The sequence below is a fragment of the Naegleria lovaniensis genome (assembly GCF_003324165.1).
Source record: "Naegleria lovaniensis strain ATCC 30569 chromosome Unknown tig021, whole genome shotgun sequence".
Classification (NCBI taxonomy): Eukaryota; Heterolobosea; class Eutetramitea; order Acrasida; family Naegleriidae; genus Naegleria; species Naegleria lovaniensis.
Genome location: NW_025407843.1, coordinates 473,589 through 501,566, shown reverse-complemented (window position 1 = coordinate 501,566; position 27,978 = coordinate 473,589). Strand labels below are relative to the sequence as shown.

General features: G+C 36.2%; 11 protein-coding genes across 11 annotated transcripts; 5 read left to right on the top strand and 6 right to left on the bottom strand.

Annotated features, from left to right (window-relative positions):
• Positions 1 to 159: 159 nt before the first annotated feature.
• C9374_004657 (uncharacterized protein) lies at positions 160 to 3,974 on the bottom strand (the record flags this gene model as incomplete). The annotated part of the gene is made up of 3 exons (XM_044694320.1): positions 160 to 718; positions 831 to 1,293; positions 1,403 to 3,974. The coding sequence occupies 3 exons, from the start codon at positions 3,972 to 3,974 to the stop codon at positions 160 to 162; spliced, it is 3,594 nt and encodes a 1,197-aa protein (XP_044548999.1).
• Positions 3,975 to 4,141: 167 nt separating this feature from the next.
• Positions 4,142 to 5,988, bottom strand: C9374_004656 (uncharacterized protein; the record flags this gene model as incomplete). Its single annotated transcript, XM_044694319.1, has 5 exons — positions 4,142 to 4,405; positions 4,459 to 5,052; positions 5,095 to 5,361; positions 5,417 to 5,700; positions 5,781 to 5,988. The coding sequence occupies 5 exons, from the start codon at positions 5,986 to 5,988 to the stop codon at positions 4,142 to 4,144; spliced, it is 1,617 nt and encodes a 538-aa protein (XP_044548998.1).
• A 290-nt stretch (positions 5,989 to 6,278) lies between these two features.
• On the bottom strand, positions 6,279 to 8,597 carry C9374_004655 (uncharacterized protein; the record flags this gene model as incomplete). The annotated part of the gene is made up of 1 exon (XM_044694318.1): positions 6,279 to 8,597. The coding sequence occupies one exon, from the start codon at positions 8,595 to 8,597 to the stop codon at positions 6,279 to 6,281; it is 2,319 nt and encodes a 772-aa protein (XP_044548997.1).
• A 1,445-nt stretch (positions 8,598 to 10,042) lies between these two features.
• On the top strand, positions 10,043 to 11,893 carry C9374_004654 (uncharacterized protein; the record flags this gene model as incomplete). The annotated part of the gene is made up of 2 exons (XM_044694317.1): positions 10,043 to 11,299; positions 11,351 to 11,893. The coding sequence occupies 2 exons, from the start codon at positions 10,043 to 10,045 to the stop codon at positions 11,891 to 11,893; spliced, it is 1,800 nt and encodes a 599-aa protein (XP_044548996.1).
• A 27-nt stretch (positions 11,894 to 11,920) lies between these two features.
• C9374_004653 (uncharacterized protein) lies at positions 11,921 to 13,111 on the bottom strand (the record flags this gene model as incomplete). Its single annotated transcript, XM_044694316.1, has 1 exon — positions 11,921 to 13,111. The coding sequence occupies one exon, from the start codon at positions 13,109 to 13,111 to the stop codon at positions 11,921 to 11,923; it is 1,191 nt and encodes a 396-aa protein (XP_044548995.1).
• Positions 13,112 to 13,278: 167 nt separating this feature from the next.
• C9374_004652 (uncharacterized protein) lies at positions 13,279 to 14,838 on the top strand (the record flags this gene model as incomplete). The annotated part of the gene is made up of 1 exon (XM_044694315.1): positions 13,279 to 14,838. One exon carries the CDS (start codon positions 13,279 to 13,281, stop codon positions 14,836 to 14,838), a length of 1,560 nt encoding a protein of 519 aa, XP_044548994.1.
• Positions 14,839 to 15,309: 471 nt separating this feature from the next.
• Positions 15,310 to 20,807, top strand: C9374_004651 (uncharacterized protein; the record flags this gene model as incomplete). The annotated part of the gene is made up of 5 exons (XM_044694314.1): positions 15,310 to 16,039; positions 16,181 to 16,246; positions 17,239 to 19,566; positions 19,671 to 20,133; positions 20,246 to 20,807. The coding sequence occupies 5 exons, from the start codon at positions 15,310 to 15,312 to the stop codon at positions 20,805 to 20,807; spliced, it is 4,149 nt and encodes a 1,382-aa protein (XP_044548993.1).
• A 344-nt stretch (positions 20,808 to 21,151) lies between these two features.
• Positions 21,152 to 22,325, top strand: C9374_004650 (uncharacterized protein; the record flags this gene model as incomplete). The annotated part of the gene is made up of 2 exons (XM_044694313.1): positions 21,152 to 21,472; positions 21,579 to 22,325. The coding sequence occupies 2 exons, from the start codon at positions 21,152 to 21,154 to the stop codon at positions 22,323 to 22,325; spliced, it is 1,068 nt and encodes a 355-aa protein (XP_044548992.1).
• A 38-nt stretch (positions 22,326 to 22,363) lies between these two features.
• On the top strand, positions 22,364 to 22,714 carry C9374_004649 (uncharacterized protein; the record flags this gene model as incomplete). The annotated part of the gene is made up of 1 exon (XM_044694311.1): positions 22,364 to 22,714. The coding sequence occupies one exon, from the start codon at positions 22,364 to 22,366 to the stop codon at positions 22,712 to 22,714; it is 351 nt and encodes a 116-aa protein (XP_044548991.1).
• Positions 22,715 to 22,744: 30 nt separating this feature from the next.
• Positions 22,745 to 24,884, bottom strand: C9374_004648 (uncharacterized protein; the record flags this gene model as incomplete). The annotated part of the gene is made up of 3 exons (XM_044694310.1): positions 22,745 to 23,356; positions 23,408 to 23,666; positions 23,740 to 24,884. 3 exons carry the CDS (start codon positions 24,882 to 24,884, stop codon positions 22,745 to 22,747), a joined length of 2,016 nt encoding a protein of 671 aa, XP_044548990.1.
• Positions 24,885 to 26,052: 1,168 nt separating this feature from the next.
• On the bottom strand, positions 26,053 to 27,831 carry C9374_004647 (uncharacterized protein; the record flags this gene model as incomplete). Its single annotated transcript, XM_044694309.1, has 5 exons — positions 26,053 to 26,496; positions 26,564 to 26,790; positions 26,859 to 27,233; positions 27,290 to 27,468; positions 27,536 to 27,831. 5 exons carry the CDS (start codon positions 27,829 to 27,831, stop codon positions 26,053 to 26,055), a joined length of 1,521 nt encoding a protein of 506 aa, XP_044548989.1.
• Between the last annotated feature and the right edge of the window lie 147 nt (positions 27,832 to 27,978).

The following is a 27,978-nucleotide window of genomic DNA, read 5'->3' as shown; positions in this document are numbered from 1 at the left end:
GGCTGACTGGAATGAAAAGGAACTAGCTTGGGTTTGACCAGGAATTCTGATTGAGTCGTCTTTATAATTTCTGTTACTAATGAGTCACAAAGAGGCTTACTTTTCAGAATGGAAGATGAGAAGTGTTCTTTGGTTCATATACATGTTGTGAATTAATAGTTAGAGAAATTGGTTGAGAGTGTAGAGAATTTCCAAAATTCGATTGAAACCAGGTCTTTGAAGAGGATCTTCATTCCAACATTCTTCCATCAATGAAATGTATCCTTTCATGAATGATAGAAATGGAGGAGATGAATTTTGAAGGAATTTCTCACACCAAATTTTCATTTCCGTTTCATCCTCCATTTGCCAAGTGATATTATTGTTGTTGTTGTCGTTTACAGATGAATTCATAGCAGTATTTTCATCGTGATGATGATGAAAATGATTGTTTGAATTTGATTTGAAAGGAATGATTGGTCTATTGCCTTCTTTCAAAATGAGTGACAAGAAATTGAGTGAATTCACATGTTTTCTTGAATTGTTGGATCCATTCTTGTTCCTGTCATGTTGTTGATTTGAAAAGAAATGAATCTTTTGTGAATCATCATTGTGATAAGGGTTTTCTTCAAACAACAATTCCCACATGATGATTGAGAAACTGAAAACATCTGTTTTTGTGGCATATTCTTGAACATTTTCACTTGAAATATCTGTTCCTAAAAGTAATTCAGGAGCCCTGTGAAGTCAATTCAAATAATTTGTTCATGAAAAGGCAAATATACAAATAATTTGTTCATGCAAAAACGAATATACAAATCAGAAAATATGATGATCACAATCGTACGTACATGTAAAATAGAGTTCCAATATTGGTCGTCAATGAATTACAAGTATTCATTGAAATAGTTTTTGAAAGACCAAAATCTGCAATTTTTGCTGTGTAATCCGATGTCAATAAAATATTTCCTGGTTTCAAATCTCGATGAATGATGGCAGGTTGTAAATTATGTAAATATTTCATTCCAGAGGCAATTCCAATCAATATTTTCATTTTCTCTTTCATGGAAATGATTACATTTTGATTCTTCATTTTCTTGATCAAATTATCCAAACTTCCACCTTGTAAATATTCAACAACCATATATTTCTTGAATTCTGAAATGAAAATTCCATAAAAATTAATGATATTTGGATGTCTCAACTGGATGAGAACTGTAATTTCTTTTTCAAATTCATCCATACTTGAATAGTCATCATCTCGAGATAATGTTTTCACTGCCACTCGATTTGAATTCCATTGAGCCAAATAAACTATTTTCACAAAGTTTTTGAAATTACATAAAATCATTATGGCAACAAACAATAGAGAATAATATCAACATGACGAACAACAAGTCACACTCATACAAAACACACATACCTGATCCAGATGCTCCTTCACCAATTTTTTTTTCAAATTTCAATTCACTTGATGGAATGATCAATGAGAGCGTATTTGAAGAATTATTCTTTGAAAATGATGATAACAATGGCAAGTGTTTCTTCTTGTTGCTGAGTGAGTGAATATCAGAACAAGTTTCAAGTTCATAATAATCACCTTGTTGATGTTGTGAAGAGTCATGGTCATGATGAAGAGAATGGTTTGTTGTCAATATTCCTTCATTTGTTAAATTTCCAAAATCATAATCTAACAATTTCTTTTCAATATCTTTCTCAACTCGTTCTCTTTTGTAAATTTTTCTCAACCAAATCAATAATTTCACAAAATGAAAAGACATGAAAATTCCAAGCACAAAACTCAACAACATGGCTGAAATTCCTCCAAAAATTACAAGTGGAATAATCAATGAAAATCGAATTCCTTGAGTGCATATTCCATTTTCAATGATCCAATCTGTCGGACAATCTCGAATGGTCAATGAAAATTCTGTTGAAACAAGATATGTCTCCACTCTGAATCGTTGAATAGAGTAGTATTTGCTATTTTGCGCAAGTTTTAACATAACTTTGGCCATATTCTCCTTGGGATTCACAGAAAGAAGTACGGGAGTTACTGGACTACCACCTGTCATAGAATGTATGTCTACCGTTTCAAAAACTTCCGATACTGAGTTATGGTATGCGTCTTGAGCGCCATAAAATCGAATGCAAAACTCTTCCCCAAAATATAATGTTAAATTTTTTGTTGCTTCCATGCTTGAGAGTGAATGATCATCAGTCTGTTGACAATCGTCATTAATGCTGACGTTATAATCCGTAATGGGAGAAGCCATGTTGGGTCCATATGACAGAGCCATGTTATTTCTAAATGCTTTTCCTAGAGTGGGGCGAGTAAAAGAGTAACGTGAAGTGAAAGGAATTGCAAAAATTGCGCCGCCTGCATAGTGAGCTAAATTGTGATCAAACATGCTATCGTATAAATCAGGTGTACTTTCACATGCAATTGCTCCTCCAAACAGAGCTACATTGTGCAAAAAATTGCTGTAGTGTACGATTGTGTTGGATCTTGTGGCTGCGAGAGCACCACCAATCCCATCTTGTAAACTTCCTGTCACATTTCTAGTGACTACTTGATTATATAAAAGATCGCAATAATAAATATCACATCTATGAGAATTCTCGATTGCAATTGCTCCTCCACTAAGTTGTGCTTGATTGTTCATTAAAGTGGAATCCTTCAACAAAAAATCCAAGTTATAAAGATACAAAGCCCCACCTCTACCATTCATGGCTAAATTATTCCTGAAAATAGAACTAGTAATTTTTGTCTCTGTGAACATGGAAACTAGGGCGCCTCCATTCTCAATCGATGTGTTGTTTTCAAAGATACATTTTTCAATTTCCAAACTGCCATAGGATGCATATATGGCTCCTGTCTGCAGTGCTCTATTATTTGAAAATGTACTATTGAAGATGAATATTTTGGTGCAATCTTCGAAAGCGACCACCGCGTGTGTGGAACTGCCACACTTATTATTGGAAATTTCAGTCTCGTTCATGAATAATCGTCCAATAAATTGAAACCTTAGAGTTCCAATATTGTGAACATTGTTGATAAATCGTGTTCTAGAAATGAATAATTTTAACAATAGAGAAAATGTAAAAATGCTCTTTCCAAGTCCTAAATTTGTTGATGGAGATCGAGCTTGGCTCAAATCAACATTACAATCCACAATTTCCACTTGCATTGCTTTTTCCATACTCACAGCCATGAGTAAGGATGATTGGCTGATGAATATAGTCTTAGCATTAAATACTCGAAGCGGAGATTTCAATGTAATTCCAACAATCTTCGATTTAACAATATTAAGTTGATTACTATCGATTAATTGAACATCATCAATTTGTAAAATGTTGGTGTCATCGAATGAGATATTCGTGCATTGTAAACAACCCAGTCTACCTCTCTCAATGGTACTATTTCTAATAATGACCTGCTCTGCCTCCTTCATTTGAACCAAAACATCCGTGAGATGAGAGTCTACAATTTTAAATGCTCGTGCTTGCTCAGATGATAGGGAATAAATAGCAGCTCCATTTACGATACAGTTATGTATCTCGGAAAGAAATAAATGTCGAGATCGAATATGTATATTGGAATAGGTTACTTTTTTTAAGAACGGAATGTGTACAGTAATTCCCGAATCACACTTCAGTAATGTCTTTCTCGGTGGGTCAACTCCATAAAAATGTACTTCTACATTAAAAGGAATAGCTATGGACCTGGAAATACATGAAATCGCAGAATAATCTTTCAGAAGCCACACATTAAATTTGAAATAATATTCTCCATCAAAATTTGGAGATGCAATCATGTCATAGATGGTTTGATTGATGGTTAGGATTGTGTTTTTCAGGTCCGAGCATGGTTGTGATGAATTTTGACCACAAGGAAATCCCGAATTGAAGTCGTCTGCTGGTTGTGAGAGATAAAGATCTTGTACTGGAGAATCGCTCATCACAAAGGAAGATAACGTTGATAATATTATCATTGTGATGAAGATGATGACAAGATGGAGTCTGCATTCAACTCGAGTTGCTTGTTGCGGCAGAGAAGTCATCTGTAGGCCCTCGCTCATTTTGTTTTGTTGAAAGCTGACGTCTGAAATTTGGGGGAACGTTGATTTGGCACTACTTACAATGCAATAATGTACAGTGTTTATTCCTCATAAAATTCCTCGGGAGTGGTGATGAATTTTCGGGTTTCTTCAATTTCTTCTTTAACTCGTTCCACAAAGGTCCAAATTTCTGAAATTCGAGCTCTGTTTCTTTCATGTTCGTCTCTCTTGGTCTTTTCAACAGTGTACAACATTCTGTCTTTTTCGTTTTGAATCAATTTAAGCTCCTTTTGCCCAATAATTTCTTTGTGTGCTTCTTTTGAACGTTGAACCATGGTGAAGAGTTGATCCTTGTCCTCTAAAATCTGTTAGCAATAGGTGACACAAGATTAGAATTACAAGCTTTAAAACCACTTACATCCTTGACTTTTTCGTTGGGTTCCTCAGAAATGCTATTCACTTGATCCATTAATCGATCCTTCAACTCGATACTGTATTTTTCTTCCATCTTTTTCAGCTTTTTGAAAAAGTTCTGGATTTTGCTGGTGCAATCCATTTCCTTGTAGTTGGGAATGAACTCGCTAATGACTTCCCAAAATGCTTCTGACTGGTTCACCTCTATTTCAATGAGTTTCTCTGCTAATATTTCTAGCTCTCGCTCAAGTAAGTCAAGTTGATGTAAATCTTCTTCTTCGCTTTCTGCCGTCATCTCCTTTACAGCATTTATAATTTCTTTCTTTTGTTTCTCAAATTCCTTGATCATTGCTGTTGAAATATTGTTAGTTTCATATTGGCTCTGTTGAAGCGTTGAGTTGAGCTCCTCCAGTTCATTTTCCTTATTTCTCATGATTGTAAGCATTTCCATTTTAAACGCGTCCTTTCTGTCTGTGAATTTAGTTCTATATTTTTCAATGATATCAGAAGTACAATAGAGAAAAATCTTGATGGTTTCATCGGCTTCACATTCAAACATTTCGTTAAACAAGTCATCTATTCCAGTTAAATTGGCTTTCTAAACTACAGTAATCTTTTGGGAAATTCGTGTCATACTTACCTCTAGCATTTGCATCTCAAGCAACTTCTTTTCGTCTTGTTCTTGATTTTTTTCGAACTGCTCTTCGTTGTCACTCACTTTCAACAGCTCGTTATGGAATCTCTCTTTAGCTGTTTGTACCTCTTCCTCCTCAATTTGTCGGTAATCTAAGAATTTCAAGCTTCGTAAAAACGCAAGTACCATGTTTCTGAAATCTCTTTCTTCACAAACTGGATTATCGTAGAGCGTGACCATTCCAAGACGTGGAAACATTCTTAAATATTGTATCTTTTCATGGTGGTGTGGATGTTGTTTTAGTAATTATAAATGTGTATTTACTTACACTTGATTTATCCTTAATCTTGTTCTTTGCGATCGATAAGCTTTCTAGTGCCATCAAGTCCTCCATTCCCTCAATTTTCTCGATTTCATTGCTAAATAACTTCAAATATTTTAAATTACGGAGTCCTTTTAACCCTTCAATTTTTGTGATCTTATTAAATGAAAGATCTAAATATTCAAGTAAAACAAGATGTGAGAGATTTTCAATTTGGCTAACATTATTGTTGTCAAGTTGCAGCTTTTTCAACTTGTCAAACCCTTCAAGATTTGAAATCCGAAATATATCTGAATGGCAAAATTATTTCGTGTGATGGTGAAATACATCATTTTAATTTTAATATATTCGCTTGGACTGAGAAACGTACTTTTAAATGAAAAGCTCAAGTGTTCAATTTCGTTGAAATCCATATTTTCACGTTTGATCTTCATAGCTCGGGTTGTCTTACTCTCTTGATCCACTCCATCTTCTTGTTCAATTTGTTTGAGTTGGATACACTCTCGGATCAATTGGTCATTGATGACCGTGTACTTGGAATGAAATTCGTTGAGTTCTTCTGCAGCGAGAGAAGCCATTTTTTTACGATTTTTGTTTGTCAAACTTGTCTGGCGGGAATCGGTTTTTCATTCAAACTGAACGCTTTATTTTTCTGCTACAGGCACTGATCCTCCTCCGATTAACCTGCAGAGAACGTCCTTGGTATACTTGAGCCTCTTGGAGATTTCCTGTGATGGATTTTTGATCACCTTATTCAATGCATAACATGTTCTTACACCATCGGATGTCGTAAAGGCCACATTGTTGGCCTCTCCACAAAGAATAATTTCGGTTTGATCAAAGAAACAGACCTGAACTGCCTTATTACTCAATCGGAAAATGATTGCATGTTGTGTTCTGAGCCATCGCTTAACAAAGATAGGTTCTGTTGCTCTTGTGAAAGGCAAGGCAGGTTCTTTTGGAATGTAGCTCGACTTGCCACTGTCTGAGTTGAGGACAATGGTGGCAGTTCAGATTCATTCTGTTTCAACTTTTCTAAATAACTAGTAAAATACTTGATGAGAGTAATCTTCTTTTGCAATGCTTGTGGAAAGTTGGTGATAGAAAACGTGGTCTTTTCCTCGTATACGGTTTCTCCACTGATTTTTCTCTCATAATAATTTACCTCTTCGGTAGCTGGTGTGAAAAGAATTTTGGTTGAGTCGTTGAATAAAGCACCAACGCTTCCAGTATTAAGCATGTAAGCAAGTCCGTATTTTGAAGAGAAATCGGCCCAATAAGCAATCCATACCGATGGTAACTCTAAAGCAACAGGGCTAGATAAGTCGTCCTCAGCTGTTGCATCACCAAGAATTGGATCCAAGGCGAGACCTGTTGGAGAAAATCCAGAAGAAGGAGAAATTGGAGCGTTGGATGGAGTTCTCGATTTCTTCACGGGTGGATCAAGAGCAGCCTCTGTATTGGTTGTTGGAGTTCTAGGCTTGCTCTTATTCTCGTCTTCGCTTGGCGATCTTCTCTTTGGTGTTGGCAAACGGGAGGTTTGACTTGTAGTTTGTACAGGTTGACGATATTCAGGGATGGCAAATGCTGGCTGAGTTGGTTGAGCAGAGTTGGATCTATCACTCGTTGGATATCTTGTTGTTGAAGAAGGTACTTCTGAAGCATGAGTTGTGGTTGTTGGCTTTGTCAAAGTATGATGAGAATTGAGGTGAAGATGTGAGGAAGGTGGTTTCGAAAAGGTGGAGGTGGGTTGAGAAGGAAGAGGATTAACATTTTCATTGTTGACAGCAACCGTGGCTAAAGGAGGTCTAAAGCTGGAACCAAGGGGTAAGGCATGTTGTTGCTTTGAAACCCCAGTTGTGGTCATGTGGTCACTAGTTGAAGGTCTTTGGTGGAGCATGTTGTCTATTTGTCTGAAAGGAACACGCTCTTGTTGCCTTAACTTTTGCAACTGTTGTTGAAGTTCAGGGTTCTTTGAACTGTAAGCTGGAATGGTGTTGTCTTCCAAGTCTCCAATTTTAAGGGCATGAGACCTAGCATATTCTACTAGAGATGGAGGGCACTGATCAACTGATACGCCCACAAAGAATGGATCCAGAAGGATTTCTTTCACGGTTGGTCTATCGTCTGGGTTGCGTCTCAAAATTTTCCGTACGAGATTTTTGGCCTTGTTACTGATGTCAAGACCCTCTGGAAAGCCATAGTCGTTATGCTTAATCTTTTTGTATGTTTCTTTGACATCTTTTGTTTCAAAAGGAGGCGTTCCAACAAGCATTGTATACAGTATAACACCAATAGACCAAATATCCACTTCATAACTGTGTCCCTTATTCATAAGAACCTCAGGAGCAATATAGTTTGGGGTACCACAAATTGTCTTCTTTCTTTCTCCATCATATTCTACAGTTGTTGCAAGTCCAAAATCTCCAATCTTGATTTCCATCTTGTCGGTAAGAAACAAGTTTCCCAGTTTCAAATCTCGATGGATTACTTGATGTTCGCCCATATACAAACATGCCATCAATAATTGGTGAAGAAAAAATCTTGCCTCTTGCTCAGTTAATCGTTGTCTTTGTTTCATAAGCTCCATCATAGAACCACAGTTACATAGTTCGAGAAGAATATATACATTTGTTTCATCTTCAAAGTACCTTACAAATTTGACGATATGGCGATGAGAAAGAGAGTTATGTATCTTAATTTCAGAATAAAGCTTTTGTTTGACGTTTTCCTTTTGTAGTGATTGCTTGTCAATAATTTTGGCGGCATATATCTTGTTATTGCCTACTTGTCTGAAAAGAAAGCATTGTGCAAAGCCACCTTTACCTAGAAATCTTTCTTGATAATACTTCCGTATTGAAACTTGTCGTTCTCCTCTCTCATTCTTTTTATAACATCTCTCCTCAACTATAACCTTGTTCATGGCTGATGTAGGTTGCAATTTGTTGTGAGATACTGTTGGAGTAGGATTTCTTCGTGTTGCTGTGATGCCAGCTCCGTTGTTATTATTGTTGTTGGTGTTTGTGTTGAGAGCGGAGAGCGGTCTTTGGATCTTATGAACACCCACAGACAATCCATGATGATGGTGATTGTTTGATGATGATGTACCGCTTCCAGGCACAGGTTGTAATGGACGATACGAAGCAGAGGCGGAAGCTGGGGTTATGGATCGTGTCTGGGAGTACATTTTTTTTTGGCGCTGATGTGTTATAAAATGAGAAATTTGTAACGTTTGTTTGTTGGCGGGAGATGGTTTGTAAGACTCCCGCCAAAAGGTCTAACACTTTCTTAAATCAAGATGTTGCTCATCCTCATTAAAGATAACAAGAAAAGAACCACAATAACGGACGTCCAAAAAGTTAACAAATGCCTTTATACAGCAGTAAAAAAGTACGTATTTTCTAAGGAATTGTTTATTTCTTTATGAACCTTAACAACTACTTTTGGAAAATTGTAATAATTTAGCCACCAGCATCGCCTTTATTTAAATCAACAATTTGAACAAAACAATCGAACAAAATGTTGATCTTGCAAGCAAACACTCAATGAGTGAAAGCCAGGGGAAAGGACCCAACGCACACAAGTTGCTCAAAAACTAATTCTATGAGTAGTAAGGAATCGAAGAAGAATATTTCTTGCTCCATTGATATCTCTGTCAAAAATTGAGCCACATTATGGACAACGAAACACTTCGGATGATCCAACCGTATAAATATGTCCACAACATGAACAAGTTTTGGATGTAACTTGTCATACGCTCAACATAATCTACCAATTCTTTCGGCATCTCCTGAGCCCCATTTGGTTGAATAACCATTCAAATCACCCCCAAAAGAAAACTTTTGATTCAAAGAATGAATAAAAGGTTCGTCAGGAACTGACTGTTGATGATATTGACTTGTTGAGTTTGTAGTAAATTGTGGCTTTTTTTCTTTTATTTTAGTGCTGAGCAGTTTAAAACCTTTTATTATAACAAAACCTCCAAAACAAACAATATAAAGCCGAGTCATCAGGACTGTGTTTTAGTGATGGTTTTTGAAAGAATTTGCTGTATTTGTTCTTTTGGCTTCAACGGCGAAGAACCTCCTGTTGACCACTGCAATCCATAAGCAATAAATCAGAGCTTTGAAGTTCTTCACTAGTTATGAGTAAACTCATTAAGCTCCGTTAAGGAATCTTTTTCGACAGCGCGTTCGGTGAAAGAACTTGGAGAGAAATTGAAGGTTGCTCTTGTTTTCACACTTCCAGCATCCACTCAACCTGCAGGAATTTCCAACTTCACTACCAGCCAGAAACAGCCAAAATTAAGACCCAAAAAATTATTGTCAGTTTGATCACCGTCATCAAAGCAATAATTTTGACTCGAAACATTCGTTCATTCACAACCACAACCACCGAACGAGACTCAATCACATCCGGACGTTATCATCTTGCCTTTGTTGTGTTCGCATGCTGATCAATAGCGATTAACTCTCTCTTCTGATTCTTACGTGTACAGGAACATCGGACTTGTTGTTGTTGTTGATTCAAACATCATCACCGCTTTTATCATTCCAACGAACATCATAGATATTATTAATATTACGCATAATATATATTACAACTTCATTTCGTTCCAATATCATCATCAGCATGTTCTTTGATAGTCCTCCTCGTGATAACACCAACGACAGCAATAACAAACACCCACATCATCAACTCAAAAGTTCAAATACCTTCTTTGATGAAAAATTCTCGAAAGACTTGTTTGCTTCCTTCGCCGATATGAAAACACCAGCCTCTGCCAACATGAGTGATGAGAAATTTGATAATTTCAATGATCCCATGATGATGTGTTCAACTCCAACTCCGACTTCTACGTCATCGTCCAATTCCAATTCTTCGAGTACCTTCTTTAGTGCCATTCTTGATCAACATGAAACGACATTGGATACCAATCCTTTCACGGCAGACCATGATATGAATCCTTTCCACACTTTTTCTAATCATGCACAAGCAAATAACAACACCACGACACAAAATAATTCGAAAACCTCTGATGAGCCTTCATTTGCGACAAGAATGAGAGAAAGCATGGGAAAAAAACAAATCACAGAACAGCTGGAAAAGAAAATCATTCATGATGTGGAAAAACCAAAGAATAAGGTTGAAAAGAAAAAACGACCAAAGAAATTTAAACCAACAAATTTGCTGTTACAGCAAAAAGAAACAGATTCGCAAACGATGAAACCCCCAGCAACTAGACAAGCAGACGATTCTGGAACATACTCACAAGTGAATTATGAAATTACTTCATCAGGAGCTTTCATGATCGATGACGTTCGTATTACAGAGGAAGGTATCACTAATATGCCACCTTCTCTTTGTACACAAACTCAATCACCCTTCAAACCTCAATTACTTCACGTAGCATCTCCTACACGAACTAAAACTCGATTCATGAATGATCCAGGTTCTGAAAATATTATCACCTTCAAGAAAAAGAAACAAGAAAAGAAGGTGGCTCCAGTCTCCTTCCAAAATCTACAATCTCTTAAAAAACTAGGAGAAGGAGCTAGCGGAGTTGTAGACCTTGTTGTTGACACTACTACTGGAAAACAATATGCAAGAAAAATTGTAAAATTAGCAAAAGATATTCAACCAAAATTAATTTTATCAGAAATAACAGCTCTGTATAACTGTGTAGAATGTCCTAATATCCTTAGATTCTACAATGCCTACTTTGTAGATAGTAAGATTCACATGTTATTAGAATATATGGACGGAAATTCTTTAGAGTCTCTGGCAACTGTGAAAGTACCAGAAAATATTTTAGAATTGATTACATGCCAAATTTTGAAAGGTTTATATTTTCTTCATTTCAAGAGAAGAATTGTACATAGAGATTTGGTAAGTGGTTCATCATTTGATTGAAATATTTTTTCTGACACGCCAATTTAGAAACCTGCTAATATTCTTTTTAAATTAAACGGAGAAGTGAAAATAAGTGACATGGGCTTGACAGGAATTTTCTCCAAATCACAAACTCAAAAAACAGCTGCAGGAAAATATGGAATTAGTAACAACCACGTTTTCAATACATGCCAAGGTACAATTGTTTACATGTCACCAGAAAGAATTGAAGAAAAAGAACACTCATACAATAGTGATATTTGGTCATTAGGTATCACTTTGGTTGAACTGGCTCTAGGATATTTTCCTTTCAAAGTGGGCACCTATTTTGATGCTTTAGAGGACATCAAAAATGTAGAAAATCAAAACCCGCTTGCTGGCAAGGGATTTTCTGAAGTATTTCAAGATTTTATCTATCACTGTTTACGAGTGAACCCAGATGAGAGATATTCCAGTAGAGATTTGTTGTGTCATCAATTTGTTTATCGCCATTTGAAAGAGACAGAAGAGGAAATTTGTGCACAAATTGCCAAGTATATTCAACAAGTACAAACCCAGAAATTGAGCATGAGTTCAAACGAAGAAAAGTAAATTATTAGAATTTTACTTTTACCCGTCCTAATAGCTCACAATCTTTTTAATTTTTGCTTCTGAAATATTCCTTCCACACAACACTGCAATGCGAATGGTTTGATCTGTAACATCATTCATGGAATCTTTCTTCACACCTGCCAACGCACAAGCAGCTGCTCCCTCCACCAACAATCTTTCACTCATTAGTAAATATTTCAACATTTCATAAATTTCGTGCTCGCTCAATAACACATAACGATCCACAAGTGCTTGACAAATTTCAAAAGTAAGAGAATTTTCCTCAATACCACCGGCAGTTCCATCACTGATGGTATCAAATTCTTCGACATTGTCCAAAATTTTGTTGGCTAGAGATGAATAATACATGACAGCACTATTCGATGGCTGACATGCAATAATTTTGCATTTTGGATAAACATGTTTCATGTAGGTGGCAATACCTGCAATTAACCCTCCTCCTCCAACGCTCACATACACATAAATATTCGATCCATCCTGCATCATTGGAATTCCATTCACACTTCCTTTCTGTTGCAACATTTCATTCAATTGTTCATAAATTTCCACTCCAATACTTCCCTGTCCAATTACAACATCGACGTCATTATATGGTGAAATATATGGAATATTCCTCTCCCGTGCATATTCTTTTGCATACATTTCTGCTTTTAAACAATTATCTCCGTGTAGAATCACTTGAGCTCCCATGACTTTTTGAATATTTTCAATTTTTGAAGGATCCGCATTCTCGGGAACTACAACTGTTGCTGAGAATATTCCGAGAGCCTTGGCAGCATAGCTTACTGCAAATCCGTGATTACCCGTGGAGGCCGTACAGACTTCCGTCATGTTGTTGGACTCGGATTTTTTAACCTCATGATTTAAATTATTATTTTGAACTGGATGATGATGATGATGATTGGATAAATTTAGGTCCTCCTGATCATCGGAATGAATATCATCACTATAATTATTACCCTCCATGGATTTCAAATATTTCATCAATTTATGTGTCGCTCCTCTCAATTTAAATGATCCCGTATATTGTTCATTTTCACATTTAAGTAAAAGTGTTCCCTTGAAATTGGGAACATGTTTTTGAAAACTCAAACACGAGTCGAGAGAGGTTTTCTTTACAACATGACGAATTCGTCGTTCACCTTCTTGGATGGCTTGAGGTGTTACCATCACTCTGAGCATGTTATGATTTGACATTTTTTTTTGTAAACCCATGATAACAGTCTTTCAATAAACCCATGATAACAGTCTTTCAATAAACCCATCCATGAGTTTTTTTGTAAACCCAAGATAACAGTCTTTGTGCGAATTGAGTTTGGTCAATCAACCAAGAAGTCCAAACAGCGCCCAATTACAAAAAAAAAATGTTCAAACCTGAACCACCACACGGAAACATGATCTCGGATCTACCTGATGAACTTGTCCAACTCATTCTTCATTTCCTACCACATTCCTTTATCATACAACATGCCGTGCTCATTTCCAAACAATTTCTCCAAGCTGCTCTTTCCAATGGTCTGTTTGTTCATATTCGCCAAGGCCGTGAATTACCTCATCGTTTGCTTCAAAAACTTTACAAAGCGACCGTGCTCAATAATGTGATCAGTCTAGAAATTTATCATCAAGATCGGAAAAAAGTTTCGTTCGCTGGATTTTCGAGTCCAAATTTCAAACATTTGACTCGATTGCGTTTGAAGAGTGTATATTTGTCATTGGATCATGTGAAATGCATCATGCAGAGTGGAAATGTTCAAAAATTGAGAGAATTGGATTTGAGTGAAAATTATGAAATTGGTGCAAATAGTATGCAATATATTTATGAGGCAAAATTGGATGAATTGGAGAGCTTGGATTTGAATGGTTGCAGAATTGGAAAGGAAGGTTTGAAATTATTATTGCTCGGAAGAAATAGATCTTTGGAACAAGATCATCAGGTTCTTCATTCTTCTTCGAGTAGTTCATCAAACACAAGTTCGCAATGGTTTTTGAAAAATTTAACACATTTAAATTTGGCGGATAATGAACTATACGACGAAGGTGCAACATTAATTGCTAATAGATGCTTTCCACACTTGACTCATTTGAACCTAGCTCAAAATTATATTTCACATGATGGAGTGGATGCTATTACCATGAACGCTGCTGCAAATTTCAAGAGTTTGCGAAAATTGACGCTAGATCGATATAACGATAACCATGTGTTAAGTCCTATTTCTGTGAATTGGGTAAGATTGAACCGCGTTTTTGATGGAACAGAAAGCAAGCGTGTGGAAACATCTGTTCGATATTTGACGTCTATGCCATGCTTTGAAAATGCTCAAATCATTTCTTTGAATGAAAACTCAATTACTGATGAAGGATTACTCGAAATATTAGATCGCTCTAAAAATGTTACTGACCTCTCATTGGCTAAAAATCTATTCACAATCCAAGGAGCTAAATCTATTGGATCTGCAACGAATCTTAACAAATTGACGCGACTGGATCTTTCCAGAAATTCCATGATGTCCAATGAAGGAATTCGATCGATTTTGAAAAACCCAAGCTTACGAAATTTAACCACTCTTATTCTCAATGAATCACGCAGTTCTCAAGAGGATTACATGCTTCTATTCAATTGTCCGTACCTGTCCAATTTGACACAATTAGATATTTGTTTTGTAACAAGATTCTCCAAAGCAGGAGTTAAGGCTCTCGGTTCTAGTCCTTACTTGACAAAACTCACAGCATTACACATGGATGGAACAATTACCTGTGACGAAGCCTCGTGTTTTGCTCACCATTGTAAATCCTTACAGAATTTGAAACTGTTATCACTTGGATCGTGCTTTTTGGGAGAGCAAGAAGAATCCATTTTGAAAAACTCTCTATACCTTCAAAATGTGACATCTTTGAACACCTTTACTTATATTGAGCGTGATTAAGAAGAAGTTGCAATTTGACTTGGTCTCTTTTTATTTGAGGCTTTTTATTATAATAATTCAGAAATAAGGAAAAGACAATGTTTTGATTGATGGTGAAAATATCATGTAGTATGAATCACATTTTCTCATTCGAATTGAAACGATTGATCAATGGAGATTGAAATTTACAGAAAGGACACTCCATAAGGCAAGTAAAAAGCTTCGTAGTTTTCCACTATCGGCCTATCACATTCGTTGCAAATAACAAGAGAGGTGGATAGAAATCGTCCATCAACAATTTTGATGAAAGTGATGGCTTCCAGTTTGCTTTACAAAGAAACCCGTGGACATGAACCTCTTTCTTGCATCCCACAGTTGCCAAAAAATTCTTCGCGTTTAGGGTAAATCAAGTATCTCGTGGCTTTTTCGAGAAGATATTCCGCTTCCTCAATAAAAGTCAATTGTCATTTGACATTTTCATTATTAAAAAAAATGTCATCACCTCCTGTACGTTTCCTCTCCAATTTTCTCTCAAAATCCCCACAAGGTCTCTCTCCTCTCGCCACAAGTCCTACTCATCGAACGAACAATACCATCACTCCATTTGTATCTTCCTCCAACTCATCCTCTGCACTCACTTCAAGTACTACTTATTCGCATCATCTCATACTTTCAAGTACCCCTCTCTATACATTGAACGACCTTCCCGATGATGTCTATTTTCTCATTGCTTCCTTTCTCATCCCACGAGTTCCACAATTATGTGATTCCAACGTTCGTCTCAATATTGGCATCATGATCAACCTCTCAAGTATTAGTATGCATTGGAGAGAGTGGGCAGAGACCATCACGGTACAACAAAACTTTTGGAGAGATTTTCTCTTTCAAGAAATGATTCGTAGAAATATTCGTTTGAGTTTGGTTCATGCTTCGACGTTTTTCCAAAATTCTTCTTCTGCAAATAATACAACAAGTTCGAATAGTAACAGCAGCAGCAATAGCGGAGTGAAGAGAAAGAATTCAGTGTTGGAGGATGTGATTCGTCGTGAGAAGGAACTCCGATTGGATTACATGATGAATGGTGGATTGAAGAATGGATCGTATTATGAGGCGGAGGTTTTGAATGATGATGTTGGCGATGACGATGATGATGATTATTTTGCAGATGATGTGGGAGGTGTGGTGGGTGGATTTAATGATATGAATTCCTTGTTGCGAAGAGGTAAGTGGTAGTTGTTGTAGTGGTTGTTCTGGAATGAGAGCTCATGATGATGTGTCTGGAATGTGAACAAACACGAACGGATTTTTCTATATTTGGATTGTTAATTGAAAATTGGGCACTTTCTGTTGTAAAAATCTAAAGGTGATTATTTGTCTTACACAAGTGGGGACCTGCAACCACACAAAGAATTCTTCTTAAAATTGCCATGTATCCTGAACAGATCAAACACATGCTTTTCAATATTTCCACGTATTTCCATCATGAAATTAATATTAACGTAAAAAAGGGTTCACATGGAAAGCTTGATCATGACTCGAGAAGAAACGATATGTTTTTATTGTAACCAAATGATGAGAGCACGCAATATGGTTGTTTCTTATTGTAACCGTGGCCAGGTAGTTTCTTATCGGATGGTTTACTGGTGTTTTGTTCGATCTAGATCATTTTCTGTTATGTTAAATATTTCACTGTCCCTTTCTCTCCATTCCATAACAATTCATCTTGTATTACTTTTGTATTATCAATTTTAATATATGAAATCTTGGTTTCAAAAATTGTTGTTGCGCCAAAAAATAAGCTCGCTATCAAATTAAGGCTCATGTTGTTTCATTACGAAAAGGAAGAACACCTTTCACCCGAGAAGGGCATTGGAGAGGTAGTAGCCACAATGATTCAAAAAAGAACAGCAATCATTGAGGAAATTAGGCGCTTGGGTGATATTTCGGAAGATGAACAACTCGCAGTATTTGGTGATGAAACGAAAGTACCGTGGTCATTTTTGGGTTGATCACCTTTCAAACTTCACCTTCCAGTTCCTAAAACAATGCTACAGCATGTCATTGGTTCTCATTCTACCTTGCCGATGACTACCACATCATCACCGTCATCATTTTGGATGACTTTGACTATCGTGTTGGCCACAACACTTCTAATACAACTATTCGTGCAGATTGGAAAAGCTTCCTCTGCAATCTCTAACACTCACAACTCAACAAATGTACAAACATTATTTCTCGATCCGTCGAAACTAATCAATTCATCATCAACCACGCCATGTGGGTTTTCCGAGGACGACCCATGTAACAATTTTCGTGACCTCTTCCAAACCATGAATTACTTCATTCATCAAACGATCTCATCACCCGATTTTAATGGTGAATATTATTTCAAATTTAATATTTTACTTATGCATAATATAGACAATACCAATTGTGTTACGTGGGGAGCGTCGACCGATTATGATTCAGAAATCATCATATCAAGTCCAATAGGCTACAACAGAGAAATGAACTGCCACTTTGGATTAGTATTTGGCCGTACTGTCAAACGAGTTACATTTCAGAATTTGAAAATAGAAGGAGCACGGATATACGGCAGCAGTTTCATAAATAGTACTGTAAAAGTCAAATTAATTAATGGTGTGGGTTCATCTATTGAAATTTTTGATAGCTTGGTGACAACATCAGGCATGTCTTTCGAGGAGATAGAACAATTCTCCATTCGAAATACAAAGTTTATAGATTCTTGGCTTGCATGTGAAAATTGTGAAAGTGTTGAAATAGACAATGTACAAGTCTCAGGAATGAATAACGAAGCAGGAATATCTTTTATTACCAATGCAAATACTATTCAAGTTTTTAACTCAATATTTTCCTCCCCACTTTCTGTAGATACTGTAAATACCATGCATGTTTCAGACTCTATTTTTGAGTTTAGCCCTTTCTTGGATAGAATTGACGACAAGAGGCCTGATAGTAATCTGTGGATTAGTTTGGTTTTTAATTGTACAATTACACGATCGAAAATTCGAAATAGTCATGATTTTCCAGCTGTAAGATTCCAGCTCATTGGAGAACTTCATTTATATGACATAGAAGTCACGAACAACAGCTGTGTGAATTGCATGCAACGTCAGGAAATAATTTTTTTAAAGTCATGCAGTGAGGCAAGAATAACGAATAGCTTATTCACAAACAATGCAGCTGGAAAGACAGGAGTTCTTTCGGCTGAACATAGCAGAGTGTACTTTTCTTCATGTTTATTCGAAAACAACACCTCTCTGCAAGATGGAGCAGCTATTGTCGCTACTTATACGACTGTAAAAATTGAAGACAGCGTTTTTCGAAATAATGTTGCCATGACTGGGAACGGAGGCGCTATTTATTTGCATGACCGTATTATTCAATCAAGCTCAATACCTACGTCATTGCAGATACTCAATACAATTTTATCAAAGAACCATGCTCTCAATGGAAAAGGTGGAGCTGTATACTCGAATGGAGCTACTATCTACATGTTCGACACGCTTTTCTCAAACAATTCTGCATTAATTTCAGGAGGTGCTGTCTCTTCTGACTTGTCACCTCGCTCCATCATATTTTCTTGCCAATTTCTACATAATACAGTGTTGACTTCAATTGCTGCTCAAAATGTGTCAGATGGTTGGGGAGGAGCACTGATTTCCATGAATGTTGTGGAACCTCTCAGTGTGGAACGGAGCGTTTTTGAGAACAATGTTGCTTTGTTTGGTGGAGCCATTTCTTGTGAGGCCTCAACTTCTATTATTGAGACAAAAATCCAAAATAATATTGCACATTTCGGGGGTGGAGGAATTTTTTTAACCTCTCGTGGTGATCTCAGGTTCTTTGAAAGAGAAATAGGGAAGAGCTACAAAAACAATAGCGCTTTGTTATACGGTCACAACGTTGGAAGCCCAGTAACCCAATTTAGTATACAGACTGAAGAATGTGGAAGCTCTAGCGATGCACCTTCCAAGTCAGCTGTTTATTTTGGAGAAGATTTTTGTATTCGATTCTATGGTCTGAAAGATGTGTGGGGAAATTCTGTTCCAATGCTAATGGAGAATGTTAAAGTCCTTTCACTTGAGCAGCAAGTATTACTAGTGACGCCACTTACGAGCAGCGGTAATGTTCTCAGTTCAAAGCTGAAACTTGTGCAAAATAGCAAATTCGATTCCATTCAACGATTCAGAGTGGAGACATATCTTGTTTCAACAGAATTTTCATTGACCATTCGAGATTGTCCAACAGATTGGATCATTGAAAATGGAATATGTACTCAAGGAATTCGATTTTCATTGATTATTCCACTTGTAATTTTTGGAGGAATTTCAGCCATGTTGTTGAGTTTTGTGCTTGGAATTTTCATGTCTTTTCATTTTGTGAAATTATTGATTTGGTTGAGAAAAATTTACAAAAGAGAACGAGTTGAGAAAGATATTGAAAAGAAATTGTTGGATTATGATTTTGGAAATTTAACAAATGAAGGAATATTGACAACAAACCATTCTCTTCATCATGACCATGACTCTTCACAACATCAACAAGGTGATTATTATGAACTTGAAACTTGTTCTGATATTCACTCACTCAGCAACAAGAAGAAGAAACACTTGCCATTGTTATCATCATTTTCAAAGAATAGTTCATCAAATGCACTCTCATTGATCATTCCATCAAGTGAATTGAAATTTGAAAAAAAAATTGGTGAAGGAGCCTCTGGATCAGGTATGTATGTTGTGTGTATATGAGACGTTTTATATCATGTTGAAATCATTTTTTATTGTTTGCCATAATGATTTTATGAAATTTCAACAACTTTGTGACAATAGTTTATTTGGCTCAATGGAATTCAAATCGAGTTGCAGTGAAAACATTATCACGAGATGATGACTATTCAAGTATGGATGAATTTGAAAAAGAAATTACAGTTCTCATCCAGTTGAGACATCCAAATATCATTAATTTTTATGGAATTTTCATTTCAGAATTCAAGAAATATATGGTTGTTGAATATTTACAAGGTGGAAGTTTGGATAATTTGATCAAGAAAATGAAGAATCAAAATGTTATCATTTCAATGAAAGAGAAAATGAAAATATTGATTGGAATTGCCTCTGGAATGAAATATTTACACAATTTACAACCTGCCATCATTCATCGAGATTTGAAACCAGGAAATATTTTATTGACATCGGATTACACAGCAAAAATTGCAGATTTTGGTCTCTCAAAAACTATTTCAATGAATACTTGTAATTCATTGACGACCAACATTGGAACTCTATTTTACATGTATGTACGATTGTGATCATCATATTTTCTGATTTGTATATTCGTTTTTACATGAACAAATTATTTGTATATTTGTTTTTGCATGAACAAATTATTTGAATTGACTTCACAGGGCTCCTGAATTACTTTTAGGAACAGATATTTCAAGTGAAAATGTTCAAGAATATGCCACAAAAACAGATGTTTTCAGTTTCTCAATCATCATGTGGGAATTATTGTTTGAAGAAAATCCTTATCACAATGATGATTCACAAAAGATTCATTTCTTTTCAAATCAACATGACAGGAACAAGAATGGATCCAACAATTCAAGAAAACATGTGAATTCACTCAATTTCTTGTCACTCATTTTGAAAGAAGGCAATAGACCAATCATTCCTTTCAAATCAAATTCAAACAATCATTCTCATCATCATCACGATGAAAATACTGCTATGAATTCATCTGTAAACGACAACAACAACAATAATATCACTTGGCAAATGGAGGATGAAACGGAAATGAAAATTTGGTGTGAGAAATTCCTTCAAAATTCATCTCCTCCATTTTTATCATTCATGAAAGGATACATTTCATTGATGGAAGAATGTTGGAATGAAGATCCTCTTCAAAGACCTGGTTTCAATCGAATTTTGGAAATTCTCTACACTCTCAACAATTTCTCTAACTATTAATTCACACATGTCAAAAGAAATTAAAAGAACATCCTCGTCAAAATTGATTTTGCTTAAATGCCTCTCGACCAAAGCCTTCTCGTTGGAAGAGTTTTTGGATACCAAGAGAAGATTGAACACAACAAGAAGAAGAGACCGATGAACCCAAACCGAGTTCAGAAACGGTCTCGTCATCGTCGAAATACCACTGTCAGAAACAATCTTTAATGATTAGTGTCATGATCAGTTGACAAGTCTAAGACTTAAAGTGTTTATTTTCAACCATACTATCCATAAATCTAGATGCAACACGTGTTCAGTATTTGTGAGCGCACACATCCACTTTCCGATACCAAGCAAAAAAAATGTTGTTGCTCTCGCTCCGGCCCTCACACCCTCACGACCGGGTCAATATTTCGAGTCATACTCTCTATTCAGTAAAGAGGAAGAGGCCTCTGTTTGGATCTTCTATTATTTTAGTCTTGATGATCATGTTCGGAATGATTGGATGGATGTTTGTGGGAGGAGTTTGTATTCATGGATTGCAACTGGAGGATTTGTTGAATATTCGGCCTTCGTCGGCTATTGGTGATTCAAGTCAGATTTTGGAGGATGCTAATTGTACAATTGCAACGATAGAGAAAAATAATAATGAGTTTATCTATCCAGTGTTAAAGGAAATAGTTGTATGTGGTTTTATTTCGGAATTGTTCAGGCCAACGTTGTATTAATTTTTGTATTATTATATTAATTCTTAATAATTATGATAATATTTCTTCCAAATCATGACAGTCAAAACAATTTTTCAAAATATTTAAAGTTGATCTTTCGAGTCCATGTCCATTCTGGGCTATGAAAAAAGTTTGTACTGGAAAGGGAGGATGCTCTGTTTGTGAGTGTGATGAAAATGAGATTCCAATTTCATGGAAAAAAACTGCTCCTGTTGTCACAGACAAGGTCAACAAATTTCTAGGATTAAGCTCTCAAGGAAAAAAAGTTCAGAAATGGCAAGATGATGATTCAAATTGTTGGACAAAGCAAGAAGGTGACAGTTCAAGACTGACATATGTCAATTTATTGAGAAATCCTGAGACTAGAACTGGTTACAGCGGAGAAGAGGCCTCTAGAGTTTGGAAGGCCATTTACAGTGTTAATTGCTTCCATAACAGAAGTGTGAAAGATATGTGCTTTGAGGAACGAGTGTTCTACAAGCTAATTTCAGGTCTCCATGTTTCGATAACTATGAAAATTGCTCGATATTTTACTCTTAAATTTGGCCATGACGAAAATCCAACGTACGATTCATACACACCAAATTATGAAATGTTTGAAAAGGCCATCTTACCGTTTCCTGAAAGAGTGAAGAACTTGTATTTCCTTTACACATTTATGCTGAGAGCCATTGAAAAGGCTGCTCCTTTCCTCAAGTCGTATAATTTTAATACTGGAAATGAATTGAGGACAGAGAAACATCAATACTGGTTAACCATCTATTTAACAACAGCAACTTGTGTGGGAAAACATTTGACGAGAAATTAATGTTTAGAACAGAAGACATGAATAATTTGAGAACGCAAATGAAAGCGTCATTTAGGAATATAAGCTCAATCATGGATTGCGTGGCTTGTGAAAAATGTAAAATGTGGGCTAAATTGGATATTTTAGGATTAGCAACGGCTCTCAAAATTAATCTGGATGGAGACAATGTATTTTCATCACTACAACGAAATGAGATTATTGCACTTGTCAATGCCTTTAAACAACACTCTCAGTCAATTTATAATTTCCATGAAATGTTGGCCTATCACCAACGAAAATCCATTGCACCAAAAATTGCAATTGGTTTTGGTGTCTTGGTTGGGTCTCTTATCTTGGCATTCGTTCTGAAAAATCTCTTCCCCAAGCAGGAAAAAGGAAAGAAAGAATAAATACTTGAAAATTGAAAAGGGTATGGTGTGTTATTTTCGAAATGTTGATTTTGTCACTCGTTCCTTGTACTTATCAATAAGGAATCTGAATGGCTCTACAAATTTGTTCAATCGTTTGTGCGGAATGATAAACTCTTCTAATAAATTGCTCATCTCAGCTCGGGCCATTAACTTTGATTTATAGGTCTCAATTTCTGGACCTGTCAAGAATGTAAAAGAAGTACCTTCTTTTCCAGCTCTAGCAGTTCTACCAATTCTGTGCACGTACGTCTTTAAAGTAAGGGGAGCGTCATAATTGATCACAAAATCGACCTCAATATCAAAACCTCTTCCAATAACATCTGTACAGATCATGACATTAAATGCTCCTTTCTTAAATTGGGAAAGAATGCTTGCTGACTTTTTATCTTTTGGATTATAATATCTGGAAAACCTTGTGTTAAGTTCAGGGGCAATACCAAAAGCATCTTTCGAATTAAATGCTCCCTCGCTAACTGCAGTCTCTAACAACATGTTTAATCGCATTGCAGTTGGAGCGTCATTGCAAAAAACTAGCGTCTTTTTACTTCGACACTTGTTGTCCAGTAGAAGAGCAATTAAATACAGTGGCTTAGTAACAGCTTCATATTTCACAATAAATTGCTAAAATGGATTTTAAATTAGAACCTTGTTATAGTGTGTTTGAAAACTTACAGCTAGGGTATCTGGAATATAATATTTCTTTCCCACCAAAGGATCTTCAAGAGAACTAGAAATGTCTAATGACGCCCGCAATTTGGCAGGTGCAAGATATGTGAAAAATTGAGGTCTAAATAATTTGATGATATCCAGTTTACCAGCATGAGGTGTAATAGTTGCAGAACAACAAATGGTTCTTGCAAAAGAATAAGCTACCGGGAGTGGTATGTTTGGAATAATTTGAGTTTTTGCTCGTCGATTGATTACAGTATCGCTAAAATAGTGAAATTTTCAGGAAAATTATTGTCAATAAAACAGTAATCACATTATGAAATATTGATACATACCAATTATGATAAGCGTCAGAAATTCCTTTTACAAATGAGGAGTGCTCATCGGAAAGTAGTGCATCAACTTCGTCATATACAATGAATCTCAAATTTTCCAAGCTAAATCCTTTCGTCTTTTTGATATGTTCATAAATAAGATAAGGTTGTCCCACAACAATATCTACTTTTGCATCGCCTGTGTTAGGATCGATTAATTCCCCTTGTTCAAGCTCGAATCTATTGTGTGGATTGAGAGTTTTCACTTTCAGAGAGGTACAACCTTCAAATGACCTAAACACTGCAGCAACTTGATTAACTAATTGATGTGTTGGTGTCACAACAATGGCTCTCAGTTTTGTAAACTTGAGTGAGGACAAAACCTCAACAATGGGCAAAACATATGCAAGTGTTTTACCACTACCAGTTGGTGAGCCAATACAAATATCACCAGGAGTTCCACTCTTGCTCATAGCTATTAGAACTGGAACCACTGCTCTCTGGACAGCAAATAATTCATGAATTGGATTTGGTCTATTCTGCAATGCATCAGTAATATTTTTCGAAAGTGATGCCTTATCGACAGAAACTCGAGCATTGCTCATGACCCAAACGTTTCCCAATCTGACATCCTTATACTCGTTAATTTTTTGCTTCTTGGCCCAAATGTTAATGACTGCAGCTGTGGTGGCATCATTTGTTCGTTCCGAAATGTCGAGTTCTTCATCCCCGTGTTCAGATTCTTCATCATCCTCGAATAATTGTTGAGGAGGAGTATCCTCTTGTTCAGATTCTTCATCTTCCTCGCTGCTATATTTTCGTTTTTTTCCATTTTCTTGCTCATCGTCTTGAGTGATAATTTGTTCATCATCATCATTGTCTTCCAAAAATTGCAAAGCTAAATCTCTGGATTGGTTCGTTCTAAATCGTTCATCCACCTTATTCACTCGAGTGAGTCCGAGCCAAGATGATGATGCACTACTCTTGATAGGCTCCGAAAATTGAGGCTTGTTAAAATTCTGTTTGGATGGATCGGAATAATTTTCTTCTTGATATTCTTGTTCATCATTGTTATATCTGTTGTTATTTCCATAGGTATTGTTGTTGGAATATTTTCGGAATGGTAGTTGAAATGATGAATTTTCATCAAACGAATGTTTCTTCATTTTTTTTGAACAAGTGAAAAGAACAACAATTCATGGCAACGAAACCGTTGGACAAAGTGTTAGAATTATCCCTATTCAGATAAATTGGCTCAAAGGTCTATAACAATCAATTCATTGCCACGAGATGAATTATGACAGTTTAACATTTAGGACTTTTGATATGATGATAGAAGAACGTATTATACAATTTTAAATATTAAATGTATCAATACGATCATCGTGTTCCCACAAGTTAATGATCTTGTTGACTCTTAGAAAGGACCAATTGTCTCAAAATGTTGTTTTTGCAATTTGCAATTTTAACCTGTTTGAGTGTTGACAACGATTGCCAAAATAATTTGTTGCGATTCACGCAACAAAAAAAAACAATAATCCTCTTTCTTGCCTGGTGGCCTTTTCTAATCACATCCCAATGTACCCCCAACACCGTCTCACAAACACATTATCACATCTGCCAAATGTCAACGGCAGCAACGATCATCAAACACAACCACATAAAATTGAAATTACATGGGAACACATCGAACCAGGAATCAACCATGAATTCTTCTTTCAAGACCTGCATGTATCATCCACTCTTCACAATGAGCCATATGCTCTTTTAGATTGCAAAATTCATGGAAGAAATATACCAATGGAATTACGACATCATTCAGATGAATTTATAATCACATGTTACGTCAGCAGATGTTTGCTTCCCTCTACCAGTTGTTCACACTCTCAACAACGAAACCAATCAGCCACTCAACACAATTTTCATCACACTGAAATTATTCAATTCAAAATTCATCTTCAAAGGACACATGAACATTCACTTTTATTGCAAATACCATACAATTGGTTACTGAAACAAACACATCAACATGTGAACGTACATGGTGCTTGCATAACGAGTGGAGAGGAGTTTGTTGGGAGTTTGAATTTACCCAAGCTTGATATCGTGGACCATGTATTGCAAGCTCATGAACGAGCATTGCACGAGGACTGGACCTCTTACCAAAGTACGAAACATTGATATTTTTGGTTGCGAACCTTAAGCTACTATCGCGCAATTGCACATTTTGAAAAATTTGTCAAAAATCGAATCCTACTTCCTAAAACAAGCCAGAATTATGAGAGCCCAACACACAGCGTTCGTGCCACTAGTATTCATGAATATCGAACATAATTAAACGTTCAAACATTTTAATTGTAACACTTTCGTCGTTGCCTTTTCATAATCCAAGGACATTGGTTTCAAAGAAGAAACATCGTTCACGACTCTCTTGATTACTTTCGACACTTGTTCATTGCCAAACATGGAACTTTGAGTTTCAACAAATACCGTGATTTTCATCATTTTTCCGGCATCCAAACTCTTAGCATCTTTGTAATCAACCATATTTTTCACATAATATTTATCTCCTCGATTTCTATTGAGCAAATATGTTTTCAATTTTCGAGTATTGTATCTCTGAGTGATGGCCTCATCAATAAGCGAACGAAGTTTATCATCAATGCCTTCTTCCTTATTCTTGCTGCTCGATGATTTGATAATCTTTGCCCGACTTGCATATCGAAGTGTGGATAACGTTTCTGGACAATTCTTTTCAGTTGGAGAAGCTGTTGCAATCTATTTTACATAGAGTTCATAGCGTAAGGAATCAAAGAGTTCAACATGAAATACATTTCATACGTACCATTATAGTTTTTGCCGTTCCTCCCAAAGTTCCCTGCAACATACTCGTCAATACCGAGTCTCGGTAAGGGATGTGATACGACTTGATGGTTTCTTCAATGTCCTTCTTGTCTGTCATTTTGGAAACACGCTCCGAGAGGTCTGCCAACTTGTTGATGACTCTTCCTAAATGCAGCAAACTCTTATTAATAGAAGTACCTTCCTTTCGTTCTTCCAACGATGTAGCAACTATTAAATTGTTCAATTTCATCAATATCAAATTTAAGGTTTTCTCAATTGGAAGATTAGAAACTTACTTTTTCCTGTTTGTTCTGAACCTGCCAAATCGACGAGATTAATTGTTGCACTAATTGAACTAGCTGATGAGGTGTCTGGTTGAAATTTGACATTAATAGTGAAAACAGCATGGGATCGAGATGAAACATCATTCATTACTGTAGCTCTTGTAGCACGGTTCGACAAACCAATAGTTACTAACTCTCTTGCTTCCTCCCAATTATGTATTGTATACATTCCTCCATATAATGTTCCATACTTCTTTTTTGAACCCTTCTTTTCCAATAGGTTTGTAATTTTCTCATTATAAATTTCTACAAAGGAACAAGTCACGGAATAGTAGTGGTATTTTCGAATAGCAGAAAATAATTCCTTAACCACTCTTGGAACGATTCCTATATTTCATAAACAAGTTCAATGAATATATAACTACTTTCATTCTAATACTTACCATGATTTGAAATGTCCATACCAGTCATTTCATAAATGGAATAGATAACGTCATAGGGTAGAATAAAGAACAATGGTTTGAAACAATCAAAGATGAGTGGTTTCAGTGCATCGTATTTGTTTTTGCAAGTTTCAATGGTGGAGAATAAATCTTGACCTAACATGGTATGTGTTTTTCCACTAAATCAAGGTTCAGAACATTTTTCTTATTTGTGAGCGTTTCAAAACTCATCAAAGACTACCTTACCTGGATGTTTGTCCATATGCAAATAAACAACAATTCACTCCGCACACAGCATTCTCAACAATAACCTTTCCTAAATCTTCATAGATTTGTGTTTGTGGAGTGTTTCCTTCATAGACATAATCAAATTTAAATTTATCCTTAGTGGTTCGCTTACAACCGGTGAGCGAGGTGGTGGCTCTTTTCACTTCAACAAGATCCGAATCCTTCTTTGAGGTAACTAGGCGTTGTTTGTCGGATCCGACCATTTCTGAGAATTTAGGAGGTCGAATTCGGACTGCAACAGTAATGGATTCCATGGTCAAGATCAAGTTTTCAAACGGTTGTGTGGAGTTTTTTTTTGTGGAATCAGAATTGTGGATTGAGGCGAGAGATTTTTAAAAGTAGAACTCTGTCGGTTAGTGACGGTTTTCAAGTTCGAATTTCAAGTGTAACATCACCAACTC